General features: G+C 55.2%; 1 protein-coding gene across 11 annotated transcripts in view; it reads right to left on the reverse strand.

The window, feature by feature from the left end:
* Positions 1-5,618: 5,618 nt before the first annotated feature.
* The window catches only part of DLG3 (discs large MAGUK scaffold protein 3), a 77,034-nt gene continuing 61,788 nt past the window's right edge, over positions 5,619-20,864 (reverse strand). For 6 of the 11 annotated variants that reach the window (XM_064713200.1, XM_064713208.1, XM_064713203.1 and 3 more), the window contains 11 exons: positions 19,765-19,879; positions 15,575-15,751; positions 14,870-14,945; positions 14,184-14,283; positions 11,492-11,533; positions 10,818-10,868; positions 9,929-10,030; positions 9,590-9,762; positions 8,939-9,048; positions 8,298-8,389; positions 5,619-6,685 (listed from right to left, as the gene is read on the reverse strand). In XM_064713200.1, the coding sequence (XP_064569270.1) occupies positions 6,579-6,685; positions 8,298-8,389; positions 8,939-9,048; positions 9,590-9,762; positions 9,929-10,030; positions 10,818-10,868; positions 11,492-11,533; positions 14,184-14,283; positions 14,870-14,945; positions 15,575-15,751; positions 19,765-19,879 (1,145 nt within the window). In that variant the 3' untranslated portion in view covers positions 5,619-6,578. Of the gene's footprint in view, positions 6,686-8,297; positions 8,390-8,938; positions 9,049-9,589; positions 9,763-9,928; positions 10,031-10,817; positions 10,869-11,491; positions 11,534-12,496; positions 12,543-14,183; positions 14,284-14,869; positions 14,946-15,574; positions 15,752-19,764; positions 19,880-20,864 lie in introns of all 11 variants that reach the window. The other 5 variants (XM_064713202.1, XM_064713206.1, XM_064713207.1 and 2 more) reach the window with 2 other exon arrangements.

A 20,864-nucleotide genomic window follows, 5' to 3' on the forward strand; every position in this document is an offset into this window, starting at 1 on the left:
TGTTGTGTAACAGGTTGGTTTAAATATCTGGTTTTAGTAGCAAATGGCAGTGAGCACAATGAAAGTCTTTAAAAAGTATTCCATCTCCTCTGGTTGTCATAGCTGCCTTGCTGCATAAATATTTATCAGATTGTTTAGTTTCCAGTCCATTTCAGTGGGGACAAGAATTCAGAGCTGTTTGCTGGTTTCACAGTCCCTTGGAACAGAAGAAGCAGCAGTGCTGAGCTCAGGGCAGAAGCTGCAGCTGTCCCTGGGAGGGCTCCTGAGCCCTGGGCCAGGCAGGTGCTCACAAGTCTGAGCACATCTGGGATGTGGCTGTGGAAAGCTGGGGCTGAGCCAGTGGGGAGTCCTCTGTGTGAGTGTGGGGTGTGCAGGGAGCCCAGCAAGGACCCACTGGGTCACTGGAGCTGCCACAGCCAAGGGACTCTGGTCCCAGTCTGGGGTGGCGCCACTGGGACCCCAGGAGGGGCACCTGAAGGGTCACACACGGAGCTCCTTTAGAGGAGCATGGATCTGTTTAGTCTCAATTCTCCATTTCATGGTGAGCTTAAATCAGTTCACCAGACCTAGTTTGGGTCTCTGAGACATTGCTTTCAGATCTCTAATGCACAATGTACTGCCTGTTTAACCAAGAAATACCTTTAAATCTGTAAAAATCCAGGTCTCAGATGAAACAGAAAATTCTTCTGGAGTCACAGGTTTGGAGATCCATGCTGCATCACAGCACTGGGGGACTCTAAATGATGCCAAAAACTCAAAGGTTCCCATCCTGCCTGCAGAATCTCCTTGGAGCCTGTTGGGCTGGCTTTAATTACTGCTCAGTTCTGACTTGCACACACATAAACAGGTAAAGGTGTCACACTGTACCTGCTCAGAAAGGTCATGTTTGCCCAGCAAGTGCAAGGAGGTAATTACATACAGCCATAGAAGGCAGCAAACACTAAATGTGGGTTTGCCTACAGCCAGAATGGTTTGAATTTTTTCCTTGCAGATACTCTGATTTCTTTTATGCTACACACAGCCCTGAAGAGCCTGGATCAGATAAGTTTCAGCCTCTGCTGATAGCACTCATCTCTTCCTGCACATTTTTACACAGTACATTTTATTCCAGGCTTAGTATTTACCAAAGGGTTTAAGTAGGACAAGAATTCCTCTCCTAGTTGAATCAGACTGTAATTAGCCATTTCCAGTGGCTGTTCCCAGTAGGTTGTCTGTGTGCAATCACACCTTTGCAGGTGTTTCTTGGTCCAGATGCAGGCTGGTCCAGGCTAAATGTGCTTTACAGTTCAGCACTCCATCGAGGGTGACTGTGATTTATAAATGTTTTCTAAACCAGCAACAGCTGACCTGTAAAAAAATAACAGAGCTGTTCATTCTTCCCCCATTCTTTTCATTGATCCCTGTTCTCTTTCAGCTCAGAGCTGTGTGCTCATCCCTGGATGTGCACAGATGGCTCCAGAGGGTGGCATTGCAGCTGTACTTTCCTATTTACACATCACTGTGGGAGCTCCAGGGTGTGCTGGACACTGGTTCTGTGCTGCAGAGCCCTCCCAGCTTCTGAGAACACAGATGGCTCCTCAGGGCAGCAGGTCACAGACTTTTCCCTAGCCAGTATTTTCTGCCCTTTTTTGCCCCTAATTTGACTTCTTAACCGTTTGTGGAGGAGCAGCAGTGCAGGGGCACGAGGGAATTGCAGTGGGAATTGGGTGAATCCAAGCCAGCACCTGGGATTGATGGGGCAGGGAGCCTGCCCGGGCAAAAACATCCTTGCTGAGAAGATCTGGGGATGGGGCAGGGCAGAGAGGATCCCAGCTCAGCTGCCGAGCCCTGGAGCCCCTTGCACCACCCAGAGCACCTGCAGCAGGAGCAGGGCTTCTCCACAGCCCTGCACCGAGGGGGCACCTCCCAGCAGGCACTGGGGAGAGAGCTCTGCTCCCACTGCCGGGGCTGCTCTGAGCAGCTGGGAGAGGCAGGACGGGGAGAGGGGCTGGCCTGGCCACTCACACTTAGCAGTGGTCACAGTAATCTGTACCACTACTGTACCACAGTAATCAGAAATGAAGGTAATTGGAAGAGGGCTGAAGCTCGTTAGAGGATTGGGCAGGAGATTTTGTCAAGCAGTGCCCTGTAACCAGGGGAGGAAATTCCAGAGTCACCCTGTGCTGAGTCAGGTGTGGCCCCAAGCAGGTCCTGCAGGTCCCAGAGGTGCTCCCACGTGCTGGTACCACTCAGACATGCTGCACTGATTGACTCTAACTATGTGTAATGTTTTTCCCTTAGGGTTAAAAACCCTAAGGGTAAACAAATGACCCTCATTTGGAGGCAAGGGATATAAATAAACACTGAAGGTCAAGGTACCCAAGGATTCTTGAAAGAAAGAGACACCTTTGACAAGATAACTTTACCTGCTTCACAGCAGATGCTTCAGTGCCATGAATCCTGCTGTGACAGCCTGAGGAAAGCAGAGAACAGCAGTTCTTGAAGATTGTGCTGCCAAGCATCATTAGCAACAACAGGCATATCTGAGACAGCTCCATCAATGGGGAAAATAATTTGGAGAAAATTCTAATTACATTCCTTTAAAGCCCCTCTTCCAGTAGCCTCACAGCACAACCTGTGCTCTCCTGCTTAGCTAAGACAGCTAATTACCCAGAGCTGCAGACAGAAGCACAGACATGTTTCTCTAGAGCACAAGCAGCTTACAGTCTAATTTTCTAGAAGTGTCTTAGGGCAGATTAGTTTCATGCCTGTTGCAGGCAGCTTTAGCAGGACATCTTAGGAGAGAAAAGAACCAGCTCCTACATTTCACAACTGCACAGGAGCATTTTCAGGACAATGCTCTGCTATTTTCTGGGCCAGGACTTTGCAACTTATCCTTAGCCAGGAAAATGGGTGGTTACAGCTTTAATAGAGCCAATTCCTTCTCCAAGCCACCCTCTTTCTCTTCACATGGTGTTTCTCTTCCAGAGGTTGTTCTGCCTCACAGCAGTGCCAGGGTTTATTGGAGAAGATAACCCCGTGTTCCTCTCCCCCTGGAGCCTGGATGTTTTGCTGTCACAGCAGATGAGGTGACACAGGAGCTCAGGACAGGCCATGGGAGGGGTGGCTGCAGCCCCACGCGGGCTGGGCAGAGCAGCAACAGACAATATTTCTGTGCTGCTTCATCCCTGGCTCCACATCTGTCAGCATGCAAGCAGTTTGATTTTTGACAGTGGTAATTCTAGCATCATTCTTAGCAACTGCTGAATCTTCCGGTGTTTTGTGGGCAACCACCACCACCAGGCTGCTGATCTGATCAGTTAAAGGAGTTTCTAAATGGTTTTGAATTGGTCCAGTGGGCTTCACAAACTCAACAGTCAGCAAACTGTATGCCCATGCTCAGTGGGTACAATATCCTTGTTCTCCTGAAATCATAATTTGCTTCTCTTCTGTGCAGTTTGAAAGTAAAAAAGAAATTGAGTATTTAAAAACCAAACCCCTTCAGCTCAGCTAAATGACAAAGCAGATTCAGGCACGAAAGGACTGTGACACCCCTCTAACCACATTTGTCTTTCAGTGAACACTTCTTTGCATTTGAAGGTACTAAAAATTATACCAGTTGTCCTTACAACTTTTCTTCCCTCTGATATTTAAGCAGCATGTTAAAACTAAAAAGTTCTACTTTAGCTGGACTATGTATTTACTTTGCTGTCTTTATATCCAATACAAGAACAATTATATAGCAGCCCATGGACCCTATTATTTGTAAGGCAACTTCCCCAGAATTCAAGCCATGATCCAGAATACATTATGGTGTTGTGTCATCAGGCCAGACTTAACCTGGCTTAAAACAACCCAACCAAAAGCACTTTTCAGTGGCTGAGTTGCAGCTCTAAATAAGCTCACTTCCTTTCTTTTTATTTTCTATTTTCTTTTTTTTTTAGGTTTCCTTTTTCCACTAGGCAAGTTCTCAGGCATCACCTTTTATACTAAAAAAGGCTGTTTTTTTCCCCCTAAATCAGTGTCAATACTCCAGTTTGCCATAAAGAGACCATATCAAGAGTTACTAACACCAGCACCAAAAAAACCCAGATCTGGTACACAATGAAGGACTCTACAAGAAGGTCTCAAAGACAAGAGTTCTTTGCAACTCTCTGTTTATTAAAAATATATGTCTCCTTGGAAGAAACACTGTTAACCAACTACTGTTGTCATGATTGATTCAGTACTGTCAGCTATGCCATGGAGTACATCATCTTTTCTCCACGTGACTTGAGAGAGGGAGACAGGCTATTAGGAAAAACCAGAAAAAAGAAAAGAAAAAAAAAAGACAAAAGATAGGAATGTGTGACTAGCACCTTAAGGACTTTTGTTTCACTTACTCCACTTCTTCAGGGACCGACATTTATAGCAGCTGGAGCAGGACCAGCGGGGCAGGGGCTGGATGCCCGGCAGGAACCCATTGCCAAAGTTCTGTGTGCTCCTTTAGGGTCGGTCCCAGCGACAGCAGAACCCTCCTGCCCTCCACTGTGCTCACAGCTGGGGCTGCTGCAGAGCCCTCCTGGCCCCAGAAGCTGCTGGGTCCCTGCAGGGCTCCTCGGGATGCAGGGCGGGCAGAGAGGCTCCTCCCCAGGCAGCACAGGGACAGCGGCACTGACTGACACACACAGAGCCATCACCTCGGGGACAGGGACCACAGCCCATCCCTGCCAAGCAGGGGCAGGAGGAGACTTACCTGGGCGTGCTTGGACAGCGACCTCCTGTGCTGTGGGTGGCACTGTGCTGTGTGAGGAACAGCATCCACAGCTCTGGGTAGGGTGGGAGCGCTGGGACCTGGACTCTGAGAACCCAGCACACACTGCTCAAAGGCCACGAGAGTGTCCCCAGCTCCACACAAGGGCCTGGAGCCCCACTCAAGCACAAAGTGTCCTCAAAGACAGACATGTCTCAGCTTAGGGCCAAGTGTCTCTGTGCCTCTCCTGAAAAATGCCAGTGCCCAGGGCATGGGGCAGCTCTGCAGCCCCTGCCCTCAGCTGCCAGCTGGGGCAGCACTCCAGGGTTCTGGGGTGGCTGGGGGAGGCAGCAGAATGCAGCTCCAGCCACAGATTCCCACAGAATGTCAGAGCCAGGCACGGTGGCCGTGCAGTCACCTCTGCTGCAGGGAGGGCCCCTCCCGGGACAGCCAGCCCTGGCATGGGCACACAGCAGGGCCAGGAACTGGCACGGAGCAGGGGACACAGAAGGGTTTAATCTGTCACTGAGCTGCAAAATGGGAGTGTCCATCCAAGGCACAGCTGGGGGCTTTTCCTGCCAGTGGCTAATGCAGAAGGGAATGCCAGTGTGCTGCCACAGCCAGAATGGGTCATTCCACCTGCACCCACAGGTACAGGGCCAGTCCAACATCCCAGGTTTTTCACAGCAACACAGGACAGTGAGTACATTTGTTCCATGTGGCCAGTAAAGTATTTCTTAACTAAACACCACAGATCTAGATTCTATTTACAATAGAGCCAGCTTAAAAAATAAGTTAAAAAACTGGATTTTATACCCATTCAGTTCATCATTGACAAGAGAAAAATGGAATAATAATTATAATAATAATTATAATAATAATTAAAAAAGCCAACACAACAACACAATATGGTTTTGGTTTAAAATCAGCTTAAAAAAATAGAACCAAAAGGAAACCTCTCATGCAAACACATAAGGTGATGTGTAAAACAATGTGCAATTTAATATGTAGCATCATCCATTCTCTTGCTCCGCAGCCTCCTGCTCAGTCTCTGTCTCCCAGCCTCTCGCAGGCCAGCTGCTGCTCCTTGCTCTGGTCCCTCCTGCACAGGCTGTACCAGTCTCTGGCCTGTCTCAGACCCAGGGGGGCTGCAGGGAACTGGCCTGCATGGGAGAAGTTTCCAAAGCACCTGGTACCGTTTGAGCTCTTCCTGCCCAAGTGGACTCCCTGCGCCGAGTGCTCGGGACAGAGGAACTGAGAGAACCTTGCAATAATACAACACCTTTCCAGAGAGGTCCCTCAGATTTCCTAGTCCACATACATATATATATATAATATATATATAATATCTCTCCTCTATATTATATATAAATTACATATACAGATAAATAAAATGCTTTCTGCTGCCCCATCTGTCGCACTGTTCAGAGCTGCTAGACGGTCACACTTGGAAAAATGCCCCTGGAGCTCTGATACCAGCTCATGTGTTCAGAGTCCATTGTTTCACTTGTCTTCTTACATTAGTCCTTAGCTGCCTCCTCCCATCTTGATTCTTCGTTTAGTTAATAATAATAATAATATAATAATAATAATATAATAATAATAATAAAAAAACAACCTTGAATGGGTTTTCGTCTGTCTCTACTGGAGCAGTGGGAAGGTCCATGCAGGAATGGTGGGAACAGTCACGTGATGAATGATATGAGTTCATCCCAACAAAAGAAACAGGACTAGAAAACTCAATTTTGCGACGATCTAAAAAAGGGAGCAGGAATAGTTTTCATATCCCTCCCCCTCGGGGCAGAGGGCTCGGATGGGTGGGACTTCAGAGATCTTCTGCTCACAGGGAAGCAGGAGGGAGACATCTTCAGAGTTTCTCTGGGGACGGGACCCAGATGTAGTGCCCGGACTGGTCCTCAATGATCTGTTTGATTTTGCTGTAAATTTCTTCAAGAGAGTCTCCTTGTACGATGGCTGGAAGAGGAGAGAACAAGCAAGACCCTGAGCCCCAGGCAGCACTGCCCTGAGTCAAGGAGAGCCCTCCTGGAGCCCCAGAGGGCACAGCCTGCAGGGACTGAGCCAGGCGCTGTCAGGGGAGCTGCCCTGGGCGCCGTGACACAGAGGGTTAAAGCAGCACCTCGGTGGGGATTAGCCAGTGCTGATCCCAGCTGGCAGAGCTCCTGGCTGTGTGCAGGGCCCTCCACACCAGGCTGCTAATCAGCTTTGCACGCTGTGTCAGGCACCGGGGCTGCACTGACCACAGCAGGGAAGGCAGGGCTGGGGCAGCTCATGGGGTGCACCAGGATCCCCCCCGAGGTGCCAGCTTTGTCCCTTCCCTCTGGTTTTCCCTCTGGCTGGCTGCTGAGGGCTCCTCCTGTTTGCCTCCTGTGCTGCAGGGTGGGAACACAGAGCTCTCAGGCTAGGAAAGGCTCCCAGCAGCAGCCCCTACCCCATCCTGCACTGCCCTGGGCTGCTACACCACAGCAAGATGCTCAAGAAGGGCCAAAGCTTTCCTGCCTCTGTAACCCAGCCAGGACCATCCTCCAGCATCTCTGCTCCCTCATACCAAGTTGCTGGCACAGAACCTGTGGCAGTGACCATCTCTCTGCCCATTACCCAGTTCTTTCAACACATTTCAGCCAACAGCATTCCTTTTTCACAGGTCAACATCAAACTCGCCCTCCAAGTGCACAGTGGCATGTTGAGGGCCTGTTTTCCTGGAAAAGCAGCCAGCAGCTCTGGAGCCCAGGACAGGAGGTCTGGGGAAAGCTCACCGTGTTTGTACTCCATTATGTGCCCATGAAATCAGTTTTTGGAAAACATCCTGCTTGGGGTTTTTCCCAGTAGCTGTTAGGCAGGTAATGCACAGTTTGGCAACATTTTCATTCCTCAACTTCAGAAGAAACAGCTATTGCACTGGAAAAAGGATGGAAGACCAGTTCCTCTGCCTCTTCACCTGCCTGTGGTTTTCCAGAATTAATCATGTTAGAAGCATTAGTTCCCTAATGCACAAGGATGCCTGTGTCATGAGCAGTTCATCTCAGCAGGCACAAAGTGTCAGCAACCCCTGACTGGTTCTTGAGCAAAGACTACTTAGGAAGCAAGCCAAACTTCCAGTCTTTTTTGGTAGATGTTTTGTAATAACTCAGGACTGTCTCCACCATTTAGGTCACTAATTTTTAATCTTTCCCCTTTAGAAACTTCTCTTCTCTTTTTGAAAATGCTCCCCTTTTCTCCCATGCAGGGAGTTTACTTCCTGTAGACTTGTAGCACTCTGAAACCCTGTGCTTCCCCTGCTCGGGGATTTTGAGATTTTTATTATTGTTGAAGTTGGTGATAAGCTTTCACAAACTCAGAAAATCCTGCCTGACAACTTGTCTCCTCCTCTCTGACTGGTTTACTCCTATCCACTGATCTTGGAGCAGTCCCCTTGCAGAGCCCTCCTGGCAAAGTGCCATTTCTGTCTTGCTTTGTGAAGCTGGACGTTTTCCCATGACCCTGCAGTAGGACAGTGCTGGTAGAGAGGTCACAGCTGCTGGATGGAAAAATGAAGTAAATCAGATACAAGCCTGCTCAGGACACTCACCTGTAAAATATTCTCCAAACTCTTGCTCAAGTTTCATGGCTTTGTCAAAGACCTTGTTGGCCTGTTCATATGTCTGTCTCCGGTTCATCTCCCTGCCACACACAAAAAATAAGAAATTTTCAGCTCTTTTTCTCAGCAATGAACAGAAGCAAAAATAGCCCACAGAGCCAGGGTGCCTGGGAATCCTCTGCTCAGAGGAATGGAAGCTGTGCAGGACCCAGCTCCCTTCCCCACAGACCCCAGGCTGCCTTGGCCCTTCATCTCAACCTCCACAGTTCCTCCCACTGCCACCTACCCCAGCCCTGCACCACAGCACAGAAGGGAATTCAAACCCAGACAATCCCTTAAACTTGTGAGACTGCTGCTGCCTGCCTAGGGTTTCTCATCTCCATAAAACAGAGAAATAAGCAATTTGACCCTTTCTGACTTGAGAAGGGTTTTCCCAGGCCCCTTGGTGCCAGCAGAATTCCTTCTGATCTCAGGGTCACTCTCAAGCTGTTGACTCTCCTCACAGATAATACTCTATGCTGCTGCTGCTGCTGCTCAGAAGAGTTGCAAGCTCAGCTCTCCCATTCTTTCCAGCCTGCTCTACCCAGGGCCAGGAGCAGCAGGACAGGCACAGAACACGGTGCTGCACTTACATGAGGGCTTCAATGGATTTAGGTTTGATGAAAATGGCAATGGGATAAAGTTGTGCTTGTCGCAACCTCTTGATAGCATTGCCAGACACATCCAGGATGCAGTGCTTCCCCTAGAAAGGAGACAGGCAGGATCAGACCTACCCACACACTCTGCTCTGTGTGGGAAACAGCTTGCTCATACAGATGTGCTTGGAAAGGGAGGAGCCACAGAAATGAACCCCACTCCTGAGGCACAAGCCAGCTCCCAATGGCCTCACATTCCTGCTTGCTCAGGGCAGGACAGCAACAATTCAAAGGGACTGAGCCTTTGTCTGGGCTTGTGAAACTATTTACAAGCCCTGGGTAGCTCCAGGACTCCTCCAGAGGAACGCTGCTGCTTTCAGGGCACCCAGGTATCTCCATCCTGTGAGTCCTGAGCACAAGGCTGGGCCAGCAGTGCCAGGCTTTTGGGTGGAGTTTGGATGACAGAGGTACCATACTGAGGCAGAGTAACAGCTGAGAAAAGCAGCCACATGGCTTGGCAGGACTCTGGAGGGAGGAGAGGATCTGCTGTGCTTGCTTAATGTGGTTACAGCCCTCGATTAACACCAGGGGGGAAGGAGGGGAGCTGCTGGATGCATCCCAGTGCCAGGAATGGCACCTGGCACTCACCCGCTCTGCCACCGCCCGCACGGACTGGATGCTGGTGCCATAGAGATTGTCATTGAACTGCCCAGCCTCTATGAACTTGTTGTCCTGGATGTCTTTCTCCATCTGCTCCCTGGACACCACAAAGTGATAGTCCTGGCCGTCCACCTCGTTGTCACGCCGAGGCCTGGTGGTGTCTGCAGAGAGCGGGAACCAAGAGTGAGCCCAGAGTGACCCCACAAACCAGGAGGGACAAACCCACCCCGTGCTCCTGCCCCCTCCCCATGCCACGGGCAGGACCCTGCAAGGAGCAGAGCCAGCCCTGTCCCCTCCCTCCAGCTGTGGCCCCGAGCTGGGACTTACGGGGCACGCAGGAACCAAACTTGTGAGGGAATTCCGAGATGAGGTCGTCGTTAATTCTGTCCTTGGTCGGGCCCAGGATGATCACTGGCCTGGCATAGTGAACTGCAAACAAGAGCCACACCTGAGCCCCCCCTGTGCTGCAGAGCTGACCCCAGTGCCACTTCTGGCATGGACCTGCCCTCTCCCTGCTGGCAGTGGGTGCTCCTGCTCACATGGGCACCCAAAGGTGCCTCCTCTGTGAGAGTTTATCTCCTCCTGGGCACAGTGAACATGTCCTTCCCATCTGACCCAAACCATCTGTGTGGCCCCAGGGAAGGTTCTGCAGGTCTCCAGGGTTGTGGATCAGCAAAGCTGCTCCCTTGCTTGGGCAGGAGCCAGAACCAGGACAGCTGGGCGAGGATGCACAGAGCTGGGGGAGTTATGGGAGCCTAAGGGTCAGATCCAGCTCCTGGCAAGGACAGACCACCGAGGCTGGGACTATTCAGTCTGCAAAAGGGTCTGCAGGGTTTGGGCATCAAGCAGGGTTAAAGGCTGCAGGCTGTGGCCAGGGAGGGGGTGCTCTGCTCTGCAGTAGGGACTGGGTCTGAGGCAGGAAGGGATAATCTTGTCCTCAGCTGAGGACTAAAGCCCAGCTCAGTTTTTGAAGGGATCTTTCCCTTGGTCTTGCAGACCACACACAAATCTTTTCTGATTAAAAATGGACAGTGAGGCCAGGAAAGCCGTGTACACCTGGCACCCCTGCTGCATGCACCACACGGGACTCCTCTTGCATCCACCCAGTGCCCTGCTGCTGTGGCAGGAGGGGAGGGCCCACAGGACCCCCTGGCTGTGCTGGGCACACAGGTGGCCCCACTGCAGTGGGCACAGGGCAGCTCAGCTCAGGACTTACTTTCTTGCCGCGTCACTGGCTCGTACGACAGGATGGTGTCCTCTTGTCCTTCTGCAACAGAGCCAGGGCGACAGAGGTGAGCATTGCAGCAGCTCTCCAGCCCCTCTGCAGCTGTGAGGAGCTGCCTCCTGCCCCTCCAGCCTCCCCCAGCTCTGGGGACACTCCAGGCTGTCCCCTTCACTCCACCCACGGATGTGAAGCATGCTGGGCATGCAGCTATGTGCCCTTGAGCCACTTTAATTATTCATGTCCCAGCTCTGGGTCAAGCCTCTTCCTTCCCTCCCCCACTGCTGCAGGCTCCAGCCCATTGGGACGTTGTGTCCTCCCTGCAGGTATTTAGAGGGCTTTCTGGGGACAGAAGGAGCATCTGTTGCAGCTGGATCCCATACTCTTGTACAGGCCTGGCCTCTGGCTGTTGAGGATGGGGCATCACCATGGACTGGGAGCCGCCACCCTGCCCTGGAGCAGCCAGGAGAGAGCAGAGAAGCAGGCAGGCTCACTGCTGCTGCCAGCCCCTGCTGTCCCTGCCCCGAGCTGGCCGCAGCATCTCAGGGTCTCCAGCAGGAAGGAACAGCCTCCAGACAGACAGGATGGATGTGCCCAGACATGCACACCGACACACGGACACACAGACACACGGACAGGGGCGGGAGAGCAGGTGCACACACACTTACTGGAACTGCTCTCGCTGTCACTGGTGTTTGATGTCACGCCCTCTGCAAAGCAACCAGAGAGATCCCTTCAGAAGGAGCCTGGGCAGGAGGCACGGGGGCAGCCAGCTGTCACCCAGCACTAGTGACCAAGGGCAGGACAGCAGTGGCTCCCCAAAACCTGCAGCCCAGCCCCCAGTGGGACGAGTCTGTGCCTCGTGGGCAAGGGCGGCATCGTTCACCCTGGGCTGGGAGCCCGGGGACATGCAGGGGATGCTCCAGGAGGGGACAGAGAGGCCAGGAGGGCCTGCCTGGCACAGGTGAGGGCATCCCAGGCCGAGGGAAGGGGGAGTGCACAGGGGGTGCTGGCAGGGGAGCAGTGCAGCATGCACACAGCGGGCAGGGAGGGCACGGCTGTGCTGGCACAGGGATGGGCACAGGGGATCCACTGCCTCTGGGGATGGGGCTGGGACACACAGAGACAAGACAGTGACAGAATGGGACAGAGTTTGGGGCTTTGCTTGCTCAGGCTGATCCTAGTGCTGCGACCACCCCACAGAGCCTTGCTGGCCGCTGCCTGCCCCAGTCAGGCTCTGCACTGCCTGGGGGTGTGGGGCTTGGCAGAGAACCCACATCCCATGGGGCTCCTCTCCTTATTCTGCAGTTCTGCACATGTGGTAACCCAGAGAAAGGTGGGAACACCTCAAAATGTTGTCACCCTCCCCGTTCAGAGCAGGCCCACCATGGCCACGTCCCACCCACACTGGAAGTGGCTCCGAGTGCTGAAGCACCGACCAACCCAGACAGGAGCAGGAGGAAGAGGATGAGGAGGTGCAGCAGGCACTCAGGGCACGGCCACCACCCCCACACAAGCTCCCCCACCCCGTCCCACGTGCAGCAGAGGCACCTCAAGCCCCGCAGCCCCCGGGCTCCTCCTGCCCTGCAGCCAGGGAAGCACAGCTGCCCCAGGCACGCCCCAGGCACCGCCAGCCACACACAGGGAACAATGTGCATCGGAATTCAACTTACTCAGGTTCTTTGCTCCATAATAATCGTCACTTAACCCAGGGAAGTCCTGATTTCACAGACAGCAAGAAGGGGGAGAGGGGGAGAGAAGACAGCGCAGGAAAGGGGAGTCAGAGGGACGGGGGAGACAGAGCCAGACCAGCATTAGTGACAGGAGTGCAGAACGGCCCAGAGCTGCAACTGCAAGTGAGGTTAAATATCTTCAGAGCTGACACCATCAGCCCGCTGCCAACACCTTGCCTTGTCTGGCTGGACCCCCTCCGCCCCCCAAGCTCACCCTCTCTGCCACAGAGCCCCCAGGAGCCACCCTGGGCCTGGGGAGGGCAGGGCAGCCACAGCAGCATCATTGGCAGCAAGCAGTTGCAGCCCTGAGCTGCTGGCACAGGGGCTGAAGTGTTTCTCCTCATGGGGTGCCCTGGCAGGGCACAGTGGCTCTGTGCCTCCCCAGCACAGCACACAGTCCTGCAATACATGGCAGGAGGACACTTTTCCCCAGCTGTGTGTGTCAGCTGCCCCACACCCCAATGCTTGCACAGGCTGTGGAAATGTGAGGCAGAGGCCCCCCAGTGCCAGCTGGGATGGACAGGGCAGAGCACAGGGAGGGAGCTGGCTGTGTGCCTGTGACACAGGCAGGGAGAGAGGGGCCTGCCCCATCCCCACGCTGTGTCACCTCACTGCAGGGCAGCCAAAGGCAGCCCCAGGTTCAGCACTGATCTCTCTGGAGCCCAGCCATGTGCAGGCACTACCACAGACAGGCAGACACAGAGACAACCTCAGCACAGCCAGAGGCTTGGGCTGTCTGCTAAAATCAGCTGGCACCAGCCTGGCATGGGCAGCACAGGGATGCAGGCAGCCCTTGGAGCAGCCCAGCAGCTGCTCCTGCTCTGTGTGACACCAGGACAGCCCCAGAGGGGAGAGGATGTGCTTGCTGGGCTGGCACTGGGGCACAGACACAGCTCTGCCTTGCCCACTGCCCCTTCCTAGAGGTGTGGGCACTGCCAGCTGGGTGCCTGCCCGAGGAGTGGATGCAGCCCAGCACTCAGAGGAGGGGCTGGGTTTGGGGAGCAGCTCCAGTGCTGCCCACATCAGCATTTGGGGCAGCAAGATAAACACCTTGCCTTTAGTGGGAGCCCCAGGGTGGTGAGAGCTGTGGAGCCTCAACATCTGCAGCCAACTACCAGAGATGTGCCTCAGCCATGGGTGGGCAGCAGGGTCATGGCTTCCCTGTGAACACACTGGAAGGGCTCTCCAGTGGGAATGTGAAGCTGTGAGTCACTTCTAGGGAAGATGGAGCTGGGATTTCCCCAGGCCTGAGCCCTGGCAGGGACAGGAGAAGCTCTGCAGGAGGCAGCCAGCCCCTCACTGGGAGGGAAGCAGGCAGAGGGAGGGAGCAGAGCCTGCAGCAAAGGGGGGAGAGCAGGGGGAGGCAGAGCAGGGAGCTGGGTGGGTGTAAAGTTGGATGAAAAGATGAAGACATTGAACATGAGAGAAAGGAAGAGAGTGCCAGACTGCAGCTGTTGCTTTCATTTCCAGCTCGAGTTTCTCCCTAGCTGCTGGCACGACTGTGGAGCACAACCTGAGTACAGGCAGGTGCCAGGACCCCTGGCTAGGGAACGGTGCTGAATCTCTTCCCTCAGGGCAGGGAAGCTCAGGGGTGCAGGTTTTCCCTCTCTGGCCAGCTGCTACTTACGTTCCTGTCCGCTGCTCTCCTGGGCCAGGTTCTCTTTGCTCTTGTAAAATGGGAACTTTCGAGAGAGGCGGAAACTCTTTTTACGTTTCGTTTTGATCGACTGAAGAACAGGAGATGGGAGGAGGACAGAAAAAACAATGGTGTTTAACACATGTGGGGAAAATTAAAATGGAGACACAATGAGGAGCTGTGGCAGGGTGGTCACCCTCAAATGAAATCATGGAGATTACGTGAGAACTGTAATGCAGGAAAAAAATTAAGCATGGAGAAAAACATGTGGTAAGGATGCTGGGAAGCTGATGGGGCAGTCAGTAGCTCTGCAGGGGTAGCCAGGCTGCTCTTCCTCTCTTGTTGGCCTGTTAGGCACTGCTCCTGAGGTGTGAGGGCAGCTACCTTCACCAGCTACCTTCAGGCAGCTCCAAGCCATGAGCTCTGCCACCCCATCACTCCAATCATGGCTCCTTCCCAGTGCTTTCACACCATCCTGGACTCCTCTGCTCAATCACTGCATATTCACAGAGGGTTTGTGCCAAGCAGATGTGGGCCTGGGGCAGGTCCAGTCACACAGCTCTTTGCCTTGGGATTGGTTTGAGCTGCCCAATGAGGAGCTTTTGCTGCTGGGACTCATCCTGCCCTCACTAGGTACCAGTTCCAGGTGCCCCACTGAGCCCCAGATCAGCACTTACCCTGTTGGACTCAATCATGCCAGTCCTGGCGTGGAACTTCACTGTTTTCAACCGTGCTCTCTCCTTCTTTTCCACCCTGATCAGGAGAGAAAGAGCTGCTAGTCCCGTCCATGCGCCCTCCACGCTGCCCACGTGGCTCCTCAGGCAGCCAAAGGCACCCTTGGGTGGTGGCCCCGTTGGCAAATGGAAGCTGCTTCCAAGGAAGGGGCAGATGTGGAGCTGCCTGCCCAGGGTCTGGGCAGCAGCAGGAGAGGAGCCAAGCCAGCCTTCTCGATAGGGACAGACTCAAGGCTGGCTTTGCAGACCTGAAGGCAGCAGCAGCCAGCTCCTCTGCTCTCTGTGACTCCCCACCTCACAGTGGGATCTGGCTACAGAGCTGGGCACACTGACAGAGGACACAAGGAGCAGCCCTTGCTCTCACACAGATACCCAGACTGGCTAACACCAACTCTCCATCCCCACAGGCACCACAGAGGGGGCTGACCACTCCCCTCCTCACCTGGAGTCTCCCCAGCTTTGGAGAACCTGTGTAGGGCAATCTGCACACAGCCCCAGCTTGCAACCCAGCTGCCCTGCAGGCTGCACAGGGCAGGTGCACTGGGACCACAGGGAGATCCCTCCTGAGCAGGGCCCTGGGGCTGCAGAGCTCAGGGAAATCCTGGTGTCACTAGATGTGTGTGCCAGCTCCTGGTGTTGGACACTCACCTCTTCTTGCTGGGGATGACCCCGATCTGCTCGCTCTCGCCGTGGGCTGTCACCAGCCTGGCCTGCCACCACTCGTCATCCGAGGCGTTGATGACGTGCAGGATGTCCCCGTAGGAGAAGCTGAGCCCCTGGCTGGGCAAGCAGCTGTCCCTGGTCCGGTCATAGTCAAACAGGGCTCTGGGGAGGGGCAGAGAGCAGCAAGGTCTTCTCTGAGCACAGCCAGGCAGCGAGGGCAGCAGCAGTGCCACCCTCCTGGGGCACTGCCACCGTCACACCTGATAAAGTTCAACCCAAGCCCTGCCAAGGTGAGCAGTGGTGGCAGCCACCTGCACACCCCTGGGCTGGCAGGCTCAGCACAAGCCCTGAGGAGTGCAAGGCAGGAACAAGAGTGACTGAGAGAGAGACTGGACTGAGAACTCCCTGCTGACCTCGGCTGCAGGTGCACATGAGCCACACTGAAAGTGCCTGTGGTTGGTGAGCAGGCCAGGCCCACAGCAGCAGCCCAAGGAAGGGCTGCTCCCCACCATCCCTCCATGGCTGTGGGGCCTGGGAATGGGATAGGGAACATCAGACCCCACTGCTGGTGGGTGGTTGCACTGGCAGAGACCACCAGGCCACCACAGCTTTGAGCACAGCCTTCATTTATGTACAGAGCCTGTGAGTGACGAATGCATCTCAGAGTATATATATATCTACTTCCACAACTGATCCTTTTCATAGCCCTAAACACCTCCCCTGAGAACAGTTTATTGAGTTTAAAATTATCTTCAAAATTAAACTAACCAGCTATAGAAAAGACTTTGGTTTTCTACTAGAGGAGCACAAATGCTTTTCCTGCACACCAACATCACACACAGCACTGCAGCCTGTACCCATAAGCTGCTCTCAGAGGCTTCACCTGCAACTTGTTCTACTAATGTCAGATCACACAAACTGTGTCTGCTTTGATGCATTAACTTGTAAAAAGACAAAGAAAGGAACAAGTCACTAAAAGTACTGGCAGCAAAACCTCTGTATTTGCTCCTGGGACACTGGCCCCACTGGCCCCCAGCCCAGCATGAGTCCAGCACTGCAAACACTGGGTTGCTGCTGGTTTAATCCTGGCCCTAATAAACCTTCTGCAAGCAGGAGAGATCTCCTCTGTTCTGCTCATTACCCCCTTCCACTGTGGGGACTCCAAAAGCACACCGAAAATGGAAGGGCTGTGGGACGATGTGGCATGTCCCTGGGGAGCAGCAGAGCTTGGAGAGCATTTCTGCCAGGTGAGTCCTGGGCTATGAAACCTTCCAGGGCACTTGGGCCTGAGTCTTGAATGGGAAGAAGAAGGGCTGCCCCATGGGGAGGGACAAGACCCAATGTGCCCTATGCATCCAGATACATTCAGCCACCAGATCTGCTCTCCTTGCCCAGCCTGCTCAGGGCTGGCGCAGCTCCTGTGCCTGTTCCCTCTGCAAGGCAGCCTGGCTGGAGCAGGCAGCAGAGCCCCAAAGGGTGCTTTGGCTGGAGGTAATCGAGCCTTGCAGGCAGCTCCAGGCCAGAAGATAAGGCTGCATGTGGCTGGCAGGCCGCTGTGAGGTCAGTGCTGCTGGCCAAGGCCTGGGGGAACTGGTCAGGCCGGTTCCCAAAGGCAGGCAGGCTGTGAGGAGCCCTGCCCACTGCGTGCAGCCTGCCCTGATCAGGGCCCATGCTCTGCTCCCTGCCCACTCTGTGCAGCCTGCCCTGAACAGGGCCCGTGCTCTCCTCCCTGCCCACTCTGTGCAGCCTGCCCTGAACAGGGCCCGTGCTCCTCCCTGCCCACTCCATGCAGCCTGCCCTGAACAGGGCCCATGCTCCTCCTGCCCACTCCATGCAGCCTGCCCTGAACAGGGCCCGTGCTCCTCCCTGCCCACTCTGTGTACCCTGCCCTGCAGAGTGCACAGGGCCCGTGCTCCTCCGGCAGCAGCCACCAGCCCCCAGGACAGGCACAGCAAGGTCTGTGCAGGGTCAGGGCACGGCAGAGCCAGCACAGGAGGCCCTGGCACCCCAGGGCACAGTGCTCCAGGACAGCAGCCCCTGGCTGTGCTGGCATGCAGCACCCCCGTGGCTCAGTGCCCCTCGGGGCGCAGGGGCAGACGGCAGCTCCGCTCTGTCCCAGGCCAGCTCCCAGCTCTCAGAGCCAGGAGAGCAGATGGCTTGGCTGGAGGGCAGAGGAGCAGTGCCAAGGACTCCCATGGCTTCCTCCTGGTGCCCAGGCACAAAGCCTGCCTGACCTCCATCCCCACCCAGCATGGCCCCGGCGCTGCAGACTTTGCCCTCAGCAGTGCAGGGAGGTGACAGGCAGCATGTGAACCCGCCTTGCCCCTACCTGTGCTGCACCCCAGCACCCCCAAATCAGCTCCAGCAGGCACTGGGGTGCCCAGCTCCTGCCCTCCCACAGCACACAGGCTGCAATGCAGCCACACAGGGCTGACTCAAGCAGCTGGGTAGCAAGTCCTGTAATTGATGTCCTGTCCACAGCACAGCAGCTCAGCTGGTTTCGGGTGAACTGTGCTTGAAACTACCCCGCCCAGAAGGGCTGGGGCAGCCTGGGCACCCGGCAGCTCTTCCAAGCACGTCTGCAGGGTGTGTGTCAAGCAGAGTGCAGTGATGGGCCACACTCGGGAAAAGCTCTTCCCTGGGATCACCCTGGGATCATCAAGGCACAGCCCAGCTCCTCCTGGGTGTGTGTGAGGGGCACAGTGCTGTGGAGGCCTCCAAAGCCCCATGGGGGGATGCACCAAGAATTAAGAAATGCTATGAGTATCATGGAGGCAACAGGGAGCTGCTCTGTTTCATAGGAATATTTTGATCCATGAGCACCTTTCCAGGCAGAAAACAGGCTCAACTCAAGCTGGACCCAGCCTAAATCCTCCTCCACACATGAGGGTGCCCACAGGACAGCAGGGGAGTGAGGGCAGGCCTAACAAGATGATGTTTATTCAACACTGCACCCAGCTTGTCGCACACCCCCAGGAAGCCCTGGGATGCTAAATCAAGCAAGATGCCTGCAGAGACTTGTGGGAAGGTGTGAACTGCAGGAACCCAGAGCTGCAGCTCTCCCCTCCTGCCATGCCAGGCTTGCAACATCTCCACCCTGCCTGAGGTCCCTCTGCACGGAGCAGCCATGCAGTGGGAGATGCAGCTGAGGCTCATGCAGCCTTGGCCCTTGCCATCCTTCTCACAGGGAAGGAGAGGCAGCATCCCTTGCTCCTGCCAGCCTCACCTGCAGCAGGCTGCGCAGGGTTAGGATTTACAGGATTATTTTAATTACCAAGTTAAAATTACTCATTAGCGCTCATCCCACTGGCGCTGTGGCAGGCAGGAGGTGGCAGGAGGCAGGCAGGGATTGTCCTGTCCACACAGGACTTGCAGCAGTTTGAGCTGCATGGCTGTTTAACCCCTGCCTGCCTGTCCTGCACCTGGCTCCTGACCAAAAGTGCTCTGAGGGCTCAGAGCAATAATCCTCCTAAGAGCTCATCTCCCATCCAGCCAGATCCTGCCACAGCAATGGCAGGACGAGACAAGGAGAAGCCTGTTAGCTGGTTCAGAGACAGTGCCCTGAAAGCTGCCACGAGCTGCCTGGGGCACAAGCAGGGCTGGATGCCCACCATTTCCCTGTTCTCCTCAGTGTGTTGGGCTGGCCAGCAGCCACCCAGGCTCTGCAGAGACCACTGCTTTCCAAGCTGGAGCAGACCTTGGGAGAGGCATGCGAGTACCCTTGACAAGCCAGTGCACAAGTCTGGTGCTCCCTCCGGGCTTTGTGATGCATCCATGGTACTCACCCCCCTGGTCCCTGACACACCGAGCTCTGAGGCTCTGCAGAGCCCAGGCTGAGCTGTGACATCCCTGCAGCAGCTGTGGGGATGTGTCTATGGCACTGTACAGCCCAGGCTGAGCTGGGACACCCCATGCTGGTGGATGTGCCTGTGGCTCTGCACAGCCCAGGCTGAGCTGTGACCCCCCCAGCAGCCCAGCCCACCCGCGGGGATGTCCCCGTGGCTCTGCAGAGCCCAGGCTGAGCTGTGACCAGCCCAGGCTGAGCTGTGACCAGCCCCTGCAGCCATGGGGATGTGCCCATGGCTCTGCACAGCCCAGGCTGAGCTGTGCCCCCCCTGCAGCCCTCCCCACCCCCGGGGCCGTGCCGGTCGCTGCCGGAACGGGCGGGGCCTTACCGGACGTAGAGCGATCTCTTCTCGCTGGTGCGGAGCGAGCCCGAGCCCGAGCTCATGCTGCTGTTCATCATCTGCTCCCGCAGGTCGTGGATCTTGGACTCGAAGCGGCTGTACTCTGCGGGGACAGGGCTGCTCAGTGCCGGCACGGCTGGCCCCGGGCTCATCCCCACGGGGCACTGTGCCCACCGGCCTGCCTGGCACTGCACACAGAGCTGGAGAGGTTACAGAGCCGTGCAGGGGTCCGGGCAGGGCACCTGGAGCAGGCAGGGCTCCAGCTGCTCCCAACCCCACCACAGCTTCCCACACAGCAGCTCAGGCAGTGCTGCTGTGACCTCCACTGCTCCTTGAGGGAATGGCTGGGCAGGACTCGGCAAGCTGCTGACCTACAGAACAGCTCAAAACATGGAGAGAGAGAGCAAGAGCCCCTCCAGGAGACCACTGCCCACCAGCTGGAGCAGGGAGACACAACCACAGCCACTGGGAGAGCCCCCAGTTACCACTCTGCTGGCAGCAAAAACCTTCCCCTCAGCAGGAATGGGGAAAAGGAGGCAAAACACAAAGTGCCTGCCCTTGGAAGAGGAGCAGGGAGGAGGAATTCACCTTTTGCTTCTACATCCCAGCAGCAGAGACGTGCAGGAAGAGCTGGGGAAGCCTCCAGACGACACCAGCCCCTTCCTGCCAGGCGGCTGGGCAGGAGCAGCCGCCAGCCCGGCACCCAGCGCTGCACAGCCCGACCTTCAGCCTCCAGCTGGGTGTAAAGGTCGGGCTGACACGCAGGGGTGGAGGCTCCAGGCCTCCCTACCCAGGGCTGAATGGGGAAACTGCAGCTGCGGCTCCAGGAAAGCTGCTGGCACTGCCACAGCCCACACTGCCAGACCTTGCCTCACAGCCTTCATTTTGTCCCTTGGGCAGGTACAGGTGAGAGAGGACCAGGCTCATCTGTGCTCTAAGACCTGCCTAGAAAGTCTTGTCCACAACCCAGTGGTTTAAATGTGGCTTGGGTTTTAATTCTGGGGAGAGGGGCATGGCAGCTGTTGAGGAGCAGAGCCACAGCTGTGCTGGGCTTGTGGAGCCACCTCACATGGGGGAGCAGCAGCACT

Source organism: Zonotrichia leucophrys, chromosome 4A (assembly GCF_028769735.1).
Source record: "Zonotrichia leucophrys gambelii isolate GWCS_2022_RI chromosome 4A, RI_Zleu_2.0, whole genome shotgun sequence".
In the NCBI taxonomy this organism is placed as follows: domain Eukaryota; kingdom Metazoa; phylum Chordata; class Aves; order Passeriformes; family Passerellidae; genus Zonotrichia; species Zonotrichia leucophrys.